This window comes from Merops nubicus, unplaced genomic scaffold (assembly GCF_000691845.1).
Source record: "Merops nubicus isolate BGI_N331 unplaced genomic scaffold, ASM69184v1 scaffold7370, whole genome shotgun sequence".
In the NCBI taxonomy this organism is placed as follows: Eukaryota; Metazoa; Chordata; class Aves; order Coraciiformes; family Meropidae; genus Merops; species Merops nubicus.
The window spans coordinates 27489-37735 of NW_008580797.1; the positions used below are offsets into that span (position 1 = coordinate 27489).

The 10247-nt window shown below is 34.8% G+C and overlaps 1 protein-coding gene across 1 annotated transcript in view; it reads right to left on the minus strand.

Annotated features, from left to right (window-relative positions):
• ULK4 (unc-51 like kinase 4) overlaps positions 1-10247 on the minus strand; it is a gene marked incomplete at its 3' end in the record, with an annotated part of 34199 nt that overhangs the window by 23922 nt on the left and 30 nt on the right. The window contains exons 1-10 of the mRNA XM_008939885.1: positions 10146-10247; positions 9099-9198; positions 7639-7778; positions 6308-6470; positions 5009-5110; positions 4593-4676; positions 4034-4109; positions 3578-3670; positions 1709-1830; positions 1507-1576 (exon numbers count right to left, since the gene is read on the minus strand). The exon at positions 10146-10247 is cut by the window's right edge and continues 30 nt beyond it. Coding sequence (XP_008938133.1) covers positions 1507-1576; positions 1709-1830; positions 3578-3670; positions 4034-4109; positions 4593-4676; positions 5009-5110; positions 6308-6470; positions 7639-7778; positions 9099-9198; positions 10146-10247 — 1052 coding nt within the window. The remainder of the gene's footprint in view (positions 1-1506; positions 1577-1708; positions 1831-3577; positions 3671-4033; positions 4110-4592; positions 4677-5008; positions 5111-6307; positions 6471-7638; positions 7779-9098; positions 9199-10145) is intronic.

Consider the following 10247-nt stretch of genomic DNA (forward strand, 5'->3'; position numbering starts at 1 on the left):
AGTATCAGGAGCTGCTTGGAAATTTAATTGGTCTCCTGAACCAAACAAAAGTCTGATTTCTAGCTAGGAAGCTGAAAAAAATATTCTAGATTCCTATATGCTTCAAAACATGTAGATTTGGTTTGGGGTTTTATTGCCCCACAAATCTAATTTTCTTTTTTATGTGTTTGAGATAGAAAAAAGTGTCTCCTGCTTTTCCATTTCTCAGCAGGTTTCTCAGGTTAAAACAAGACAGATCATCACTGAATTGAACTAGTTGAAATAAATCTGTGCCCTTTGCACATGTAGAAGCAGCTACTGCTGATCAAAGCTGACTAACCACTCCAGCAGCTAGGTAAATTCTGGTGCCAAGTGCCAGGTCAGCAGCTTCCTTTCACTGCAGTGCTCTAAAACTTTAGCAGGTAACCCATGCTGCTTTGAGGAGTTATAGCACTGAAGCAAAGAGAATTTCAGAAAATAATTGTTTGTATTATATTTCAAGTTTCACTTTAAAATAAATGTATTTGTTATCAAACCTGTTGTTAAAAATACTTATTTTTCTCTACTCTCATTCCCAACATAATTTGGGTTAGATGATTTGTATGAAGTGTGATGTCTGTGTAGCCTCTCTTTTCAGTAGATTGCTAAATCAAACAGCAAAAGTTATTTAAATTACTCATAGTATGGGTTTTGCTGTGATGACAGAAGTTTTAAGTGAGGTGGAAAGTCATACTTTATTAAAACCAACTGAAATAACTGGAAAAGTAGACACACCAGAATGTGCAAGAGCCTTATTTCAGGTTATGCAAGAGGCTTGAAAGAGTATTTAGTTTCAAACTGGAATGTTTCTTCTTAATGATAACAAGAACCACATCTATTTTACAAGCTAATCTTTCTTGTTTGAAAGCTAGCATAAAGTTTCAGAATGAGGCCTCAGCTAAAACAAATCACTTTCAAACCAATCACTGGTTTTTGTTTAATACCTGTGTAGTACTTGGCAGATTGTTACCAGCTTGTGATGAAAAGCTGCAGGCAGAATTTAGTAGTGGATCTAAAGTTGAATGCTTATTCCTGTGTATTTAACAAGTATATTCAAAGAATATTCTCATATACATGGAGAAGGAAAGGAAGTTTTAAATAAATTTTTCTGTTCAGACAGCTAAGAAATCATAAGTCTGCTTCCAGAAAACCAGTGGAATAAAGCCATTAAAGCACTGCTTCAGGAAAGGAGGTTTTAAATAAATTCTTCTGTTCAGACAAACAGCTAAGAAATCATAAGTCTGCTTCCAGAAAACCAGTGGAATAAAGCCATTAAAGCACTGCTTCAATGACAGAAACTCTTGCAACTCTTCAAAGGTATCTTAATACCAATTAAACCTGGGATAGAAAATTCAGGAGATACAGTAACAAAATGCTACAAGGAAAACAATAAAATGCCTGAAGAAACAAGGGAAAAAAAAAAACAAAACAAAACACACCAAATATACAGAGTTAAGTGTTTTCTAGTTGTTCTTTTGGTTTTCATACCTGAGAAGAAATATGGATTCATTTGATTCCCCATCAACTGCACTTTTTGGGTGCAATTCAGCCTGAGTTCCTACTGAAAAGAGAACATGAACTTGCAATCAGAAGTTAAAGACAAATAAAACACAATAAATAAGCATGTTGGTAAACTGACAAAATTCACAGGACACAAAATTCTTCAAACTAACACCATGAACAGTATTACCTATTTTGAAAGGCTTGCTTGGTGGCTTATCTGCTCTGGAGGATGGCAAGTCATCTAGATTTTTATGAGTATCCACTGGCTCTCTGGCATTCCAAGACACTGATGTCTCTATGGTTTCACTGCTGTTTAATAAAAGTTATTAACACAGATTTAAAACCCAAACCAACACAGGGATCACATCCATGATTTGTAGCAATTACTAGCACACAATTTAGCTGTTATTCTCTCAAACAGCATACTACCAAAATCTGTTATACATTTTTATATTAGTAATGGCAATGATGAAAAATAAGTTTACAGCAAATGACTTGGAGAATATTAAAAATTCTTGCATGAGAGAAATGAGAAAAGTTCAGTTATTAACCTAGAACACCAGAGCTATAAAGAAATATTAAAAGCTTTACAGACTGTTCAATCTTCACTGGAAAAAGTAATTCTATTCCTACTTCTAATAATGAAGTCTGTAGCCTAAGTCAAGATCAAGAAAAACTACTTTTTTTTTGCATAATGATTAAAAGGATTTACACATCAGACTTAGTTGCAAGCTTATTGATTTTGGTGGTTTGGGGTTTTATTAATATACCCTGCCACTATTCACATGGAACTGTGTCATACAACCATTCTGAAGGCTCCCCAGGATATCAAGTATTAATCAAAGCCATGATGTGAAAGCAATAGACACACAGGCTTCACAGCTGGGAAAGAAAAAGGATTGAGCTTCTTTTGCACATCAAGCCCATGCCCTGCCTTGGTCTTATCTTTCAGTGCAAACCTCAGTGGCTGTTTCAGAGGTATTGGAAAACTCTCAAGAGTATGGTCAAACAGCCCAATATTTAGTAGATTAAGATTCTTCTGAGCCTCTGAAAATTCCTCAAAGTTCAGCACTGTGGTGTCGTGGCATAAGGCTTGCTAAAACCTTGAATAAATTCTTACTGTGTGGTATAAACTTTAAATCTTGATTTCTCATCTGCCTTGGTGAAGGCAGTACTAAAATTAACAAGACAGAGCTGCAGCTCAAATTAGAAAACAAAACCACTGCAGTACTGGTATCAGAAATAGGTATTAAACACCACAAGAATTTAAAAATAAGAGGAATGTTGAAGAAATTTAACTTTTTAATACCTAGAACCTGTTTTCACAAAAGGTTTGGGAAATTAGAATAAATGTTAAAAACAAAAACACTGCAGTGCTAGTATCAGAAATAGGTATTAAACAACACAAGAATTTAAAAATATAAGAGGAATGTTGAAGAAATTTAACTTTTTAATACCTAGAACCTGTTTTCACAAAAGGTTTGGGGTTTTCTGCATGTATAGCAGTGTAGAATATTGCAAATTTAGAAAAAAAACCCCACTAGATTAATGGTTTATGTCATAAGCAAAGAATATGGGTCAGCTGCATTTGCAAGGCTGTAAGGCTGAACAACAAATCTAAGATACTCTCCTGATAGGCTTTGTGATGCTCTAAGACTAATGCATGAAAACAAACAAAAAAAACCTCACTAGAGATAAAATTGACCCATATTTACAAAAGTCCACAAACATTTTCAGAAAAAAAAGAAAAAATGGTAGGAAAAATGACATTGATATTATAAAAGCAAATGAATTAGTTCAGGTGTAAATTTTAACACATCCTAGAGCCAGGAGGAAGGAGTTTGTTGAAAGTGAACAGTGCAATACACTAACAGGACAATAAAATTCCTAAGCATCCAAAGCAGCTCCCTGCATGGTGCACAGTTCCAGACATCACTTAGTTATCAACATGGAAATCATAAGCAAAATTTAAAAATTATAACATTTACAGAAACCTAATGTTGGGTTTTTTTTCTTATATTTACTCTAAAAGAAGACTTCCTTGAAGTTTGAGTACCTTGAGCTTGTCTGGCTGTCTGCAGAATCCTCATCAAAAAGACTGAGGGATCCTCTCCAGAAGGGGTGATGCAACAGCTCTGTCCAGTTCAGCCTTTTGAAAAACAACAAAGCAACTCTAAGATACATCCAGCTCCACAGAGAGATACCAGGCAAAGGTTGTGAACCCTGTGACAGAGCCCCCTAAAATAGATGTGCCCACAAAGACACCTAATTTTAAAACTGCCCATAATTCCCATTACAAAGTTATCTATTTAGCACAAGCTACAAAAATATTAAGATGTACTTAATCTAAATATTAATTTTGCATGTAATAAAAGAGAAAATTGTGCTTTTTCAAAGAAGGATGAAATGACTTTTCCTCTACAAAACACTACACATACAGCAGCCTAGTAACTGTTTTCTCCAGAGATGACAAAAGATGATGTAAACATCTGTCATGGATTAGACAGTTTACCTTTTCTGAGGATCCTTTTGAAGCAAACCATCAAGCAAACTAATGAACTCAGCAGAAGGTTGGTGAAAGGCAGAACCTGTGAATAGGAGCACTTGAGAAGATAAGTACTGGGCAGCAAAACCAACCATCACACAATGTAGATGCAATCATTATCTACAGACCATGATAAGAAGTTTACTTTATTAGTAATTTCATCTGAAAAAAAAAAATGAATGGATGAATATCCTGGTTTGTCCTTAACATAGAGCATCTGTCATTCATGTCCTTAACACAGAAGTATCATCATTCATTTAGTGGCCAGCTCAGCCCTCAGCTGAGCCCTCAGCTCAACAGTGAAGAATCTTAAAAAATACACTCTTTGCATTTCAAGGGATCCCCACCCTCCCAAAAAAACAACACCAGACCCAAATAAATTACCACAGCTCATTCACCAAGGTCATTGAAGTTGTTTATATGTTAAAAAATTCCTGCAATCAGCCTCAGGAGAAACAGTACAAAGCCAAACTTTAACTTTGTAACTGTTACTGATTGGATTCAATAAACAGTAACAGAATGTTACCTCCTGGTCTGGGTGGCAATGGATCTTCATATAAAATCTTTTCAATTACTTCAAAGAAGCTGTCTGAGAAGAATGGTGGTCTTCCTACAAACAGAAATTAAAAATGCTACACTATCAGAATTTGAGGACTACTATAACTTTAAATCATAGTATTTAAACAATAGATGTTGGTAAGCATCACAATATTTAGATCACAGGTAAAAGGACAACTTAAAAGTATCAATTCACTCGATTATTTGATAAGGATCTTTTTGTTTGGGTTTTAAAGTACAGTTAGTACATTCTTCAAGAAATCTTTAAAACAGGTCTTCAGCTTTCCTATGTCTTAACCTCCCTGGGAAGTGAACAGTTTACTCCTCAGCCATGGCCTATGTTTCTATTATAACAGACACTAAAAAGATACACAAACTTACAACCTGAGAACATTTCATAAAGTAGACATCCCAAGGACCACAGATCACTGGCTTTGGAAAAGTCTTCTCCCCTTATTGCTTCTGGAGCCATGTACATTGCAGAGACTACAAAATACAAAATGTATAATACACATGGATTATTCAGTCAACATCCGTCCTGTTCAACACCTCAAAAGCTGTGTCAACACTTGAGTGAGTCAGGGATTATCTACACTTTCAAGTAAGAAAACTGAGATACCCACCATAAGCAGCTCCAAAGAAGCTTCTGTCATATCATTTTACTGATTTAGGTAGGATTATATATGCTATTTTGATGTTTATTTCTATTAACCAAGCTGGCTTGTGCTACACTTTTCCAACACTGTGACTAATGCAAAGGATGTTTTTAAATCTCTTGACTGCTTCCAGAGCCAAGCAGACTTAGCAGAGTGATGAACCAACCCAATTCTCATGTGAATAACAGAATAAATGTTACATCAGGTTTGGTGGTTTGGTATTTTTTTTAAAGCTATGCCAGGGCACAAACCTTCATGAGATTAGAAAACTGTTACAAACTCCAGCTAGCTAGCCAAGTAGATCACTGATCTGAACTAGTTATAGCTCTTTTCACACAAAAACACTATGAAAATATCACACATGAAATTATAGCAACTTACTCACAAACCTGTCTCAATATAATAAAAGAAATACACAGTTCCTATTTCTCCAATAGTTCCTATCTGAACAGTAGCTCAGCTTTCAAAAACCTCTAAGGAAATTACACAAACTCAGCAAAAGTGTCTATTCCCTAGTCCCTTAAAAAGTTTATTTTGGATTCTTTTGTTCTTGGGTTTTATTTTTTTAAGTGACAAAGGGCCATTAACCATACACATCAAAACAGCTGCTCTGAAGGGCAACAGGAAAGAGATTAGATTTGTATTTCTTCCTGAATAAAGGTCTGTTCTTAGCCTTAGTGTTTCCAGCGTGGTCCTTCATCAGGATACAGCAAAGAATCAAGAAAGCACACTTGTAAATCCAGTTTCTTTCCTCTGTACTCACTTGCAGGTGCTGTTCCCTCTCAAAGTTATGAACTTTCTGAACAAATTTCCTTAAGAGATAAGTTTTGGGTTTGAATATTCAGTTTTTCTAGAAATTCAGTCAGCCCCAACAGAAAGATAAGCAACTAATTTATTTCAAGGTTTTCGCTCCTAATTACTTCAAACAAAAGCTTTTTCCTACTTTCATTGTGTCCCTTTGGTATAATTTAATCTTGTCTTGTCAAAATATCATACCTCAAAATCTATTTTAGTAAAAATATCATACCTAGAAACCTATTTTTCAGGTATCTTTGTGATGTGCTTTCACTGACATCTTCTTCCCCTTCTTCAGATCCAACTAACGCAAAAAATTCTTCCAAGTTTTCACCTTCTATTTTAGCCAGGCAAAAGTTACTGAATTTTAGAGTGCCAGTCCCTTCCAGCAGAATCTAAAAGAATAAAGACAATCCAGCATACAAGTATCATACACTAAAACAGACAGCTGACAAAATTACCAACACAAAGTATAAAGTAATTTGTTAAAAAAAACATAAATCAACATGTCAAACTATTTAAATACATAGAAGACAATCACTATAAAAGAAAAACTTTTCAGTGTTTTTGGTTAAGTGAAACAATATTGACTTTTTTTCTTAAAGCAAAAAGAGTACAGAATCTCACAAGAGAACTCTGAAAAGTCTTAATGTGGACTTTTATTTACTCATTATTAAATGTAAATGGACAATGATGTTACTACAGAAAATTAAAAGCAGAGTAAAACTGTATAGGAAAATAAAAGTATAATGAAAAGAAACATTATTTGAAGGGGAAAAAAGTGAATCTTCCCAATTTTATTCAGCAGCAAACTCCAAAGATTTTGTCCACTGATGATAAAAGTTCTCTACATGCTCATTCTTGTAACTAACAACTTCCTAATTCCAAAAATGTTGTTTGGACAAATAGTCCTTCCAGTCAGATGGAGGAAAAAAATTAATAAGCAGCCTTTAGCAGTCTGTGTTTTGTGTTCAAAGGAACACTTTACAGCAGCATTCTTCTCTGGAAGAACACCAAGTCATCTCCATTATGCTTTACTCAGATTTTTTATTTTTTAGTGCTTTTGGACCCACAAGTGACAAAAACTGAGTATTTGTGGAAGACTTGACAGAAAATTCAGAAGGGCAACTTGATTACTTATAGATCAAGATCAGAACCAGTTACTGGTAAGCAAAACATTTATATTCCACTGACTCCGTAATTTGAAAACAAACACAGGCTTTGTCAAAACAACCCATCAATTCCACACACACAGAGTCAGGAACCACATAAATATTTTTATTTTCATGCAAGAGAAAGTGAATAATTGAACTGGCATTTAGCAACAATTGCAAAGGTTATTAACAACAAGTTTAGTTAACTTTACTCCCTCATTAGCATTTTGTGTGACTTCTAAATATTCTGCAGCATGACAGAATAGGTATAATAACAGTTAGATATCTGAGGACTTGCCTCTCATTGTCTTCACATATCATAAAGCTCAGCCTTTTTCCAAACAGGAAAACAGGAATAATTAATTAAATGTAACATGCAGTGTCCCCTACAAATAACACTCCTCCTTACCTTTCCAGGTGTCAGTTCACAGAAGATAATTCCAAGCTGGTGAATGTGGTATAAGCCAGTAATTAATTCAACACCAAATTCTCTTACTACCTCCTCAGGCAGATGTTCATCTTGAGCAATAACAGATTCTAGAGAACCACCTGGAATGTGTTTACACATAGTCAGCAAGTGCATAGAAAGAAGATGCCATATAAATAATCCCCAAGGACATCATATAAGCTCCTTCAAAAGATGACAAGCAAAAATCTTTTATCAGATAATAAAAGTATTTCTTGAGATTATCTAATAGTTACAAAATCTAAGATGTTTAGGGAAAAAAAAATTTCCAATATTGTGACAAAAATATTAATTTTGGCTACAATTAAATGGAGTGCATGACCTCAAAATTATTTTAATATTGATTTATTTCACAAAGAAAACAGAAGGGGAAAAAACAAACCCAGGTCTGCATCACACCACAGTATAACAGTATAAATGGGTTTGTTAAATCCCTCAGGCAGCTTAATGAACCCTGAAGCTAATGACACAATTTGCCACTGATCTCACAGACCACAGGAACTGTAACACTCAGCTACATTCTGAGGTCCTGAGGTAAAAAAAAACCACCAGAGATAAGTTCCTTTGTTTGTTCTTCACACACAGTATTTTTGTACAGCCCTTTTCTTGACTCATGTGTACCAGGTCTTTGGTTTTCCTCCTTTTTTTTCCTCTGTTTTTTTGGGGGATTTTTTTCCCCTTTCTAAAACTAACTAAATAAAACTAAACAAAAATGACCAGGACTAAACTTTCACTCTCCAACTTTCTCACTTAAACCCCAGCATCTCTCATATCTGCCTGGACTTCCCATCTTAACACAAGACCCTTCTCTGTTCTTCCAAAATCACCCCTCTGCTTCTCTTCTACTTTTTGAAGCAGAGTTTTGGATAGAAAAACTGGGTGTAATATGGACTTTTGCTATGAAACAAACTCCAGATACCAAAACCCTAACATGCATCACTTGCACAGCTGGCTGTTTTTTCCCTTCCCCTGTAAAGCACACTCCCTGGAGTCTGAAACACCTCATCATCACCACTACAGAAAAAATTATAGGATTTCTTGAAGGGATTGATAAGAACCTATTAAACTCAGTGAATCACTTAGTGCAGTTTTGAGCTCTGAGAGCTCCCAAATTAATGACTTAAAATAACAGTCAAAAGACTTCCACTGAACAGAAAGAAAATTCAAATCATTTACTATTTGCAACAGAATTGCCTTCTGATCAAAAAACTAATCTGAACAATATTAAGTCATTTGTACATTATAACTTGATTTGCTCCTTGGTTTCTTTATGATTGTGTGCTATAGAATGCTGAAGCTGCCTGCCCTTAGAAAGCTTTTCTCAAGTAATTTTTACTTAACTCCCCTTACAAATAACTAACTTACAAATAGTTCCTTGTTTTTACCTTTTGAGCTTATCTTACCTGTGCATAATTCCACTATGAGCCAGAGGTGGTTGCTTGTTTCATACCATTCATGAAATGTCACTATATTTTTGTGTCTGATTCCATGAGTCAGACGAACCTAGAACAAAATTTTTTAACATACTTAACCTGGGTAAAAAATAAGGAATATATAAGCACTTAAGTGGGGTGGGGGGAGGGACAATAAAACTTCACCCTAGATCAACTACTTGTCCTCTTATCTTTCCCAGTGCACTAGAATTATTTTACAATTCAAGTATTTTCATTTTATGTGTATGCTGAGAAAAGATAAATTTCCTCACAGGCCCTGCCCAAATCACCTTTTTTTAAAAAAAATTATAAGCACAATTTAACTTTCCTGCATTACTAAAACACTGACAAACTGTAAAAACTGTAAATCCAAGTCCAGCTTGGATTCCTACTTTTTTTTTTAAAATGAGAACAAAAGTGTGAGACAATGTAGTGAACACAATAAGAGGAAGTAAAAGGATTTTTTTCTCCCATCATTCTTAATCTTATCAGGCAAGGGGAATAATTCAAATCACATTTGAGATAGTCTAACTGCATCAGTTACAGTTTCTTTTCCAGAAAGTATTAGATGTTTAAACGTTTGCTGTTCTGGCATTTTACAAAACAGAATTGATTTCACTTAAATGTTATTCATTCATCAAAAATAATTTCTTCTGAGTAAGGATTTGATTATTTACTGGTGGGTATTAGTATCACTGCATTTGAAAAACTAATAATAAAGCAAACCACTACACTCAAGGAACTGTTTTTACAAGTCCTCTAACACATCCTAGAAACAGTGAGTCTGTAAACATGGATTTGTGCACGTGATACAAACAACAAGGAAATCAGATGAAGAAATAGATACATTGAAATGAGACTATTTAATAATTAAAAATCTTACAAAGCTGATCTAAATGGTGACAAGCTCCACATAAAGAAACATGGTGGCATTTTTCTTTTCTACTGCCTGTACTACAAGGATTTTGTAAGCTGTGTCTCTCCCCAGATTTAGGTGGAAACAGAAACTGTACTTACCCGGTTTGTTATTTCAGCTCTTTTGCATTTATCAGTGCAAACAACGGCAACAAAGTTAATTGTCCCCTTTCTTCTTCCTTTATAAACAACGGTGTTGTTTCC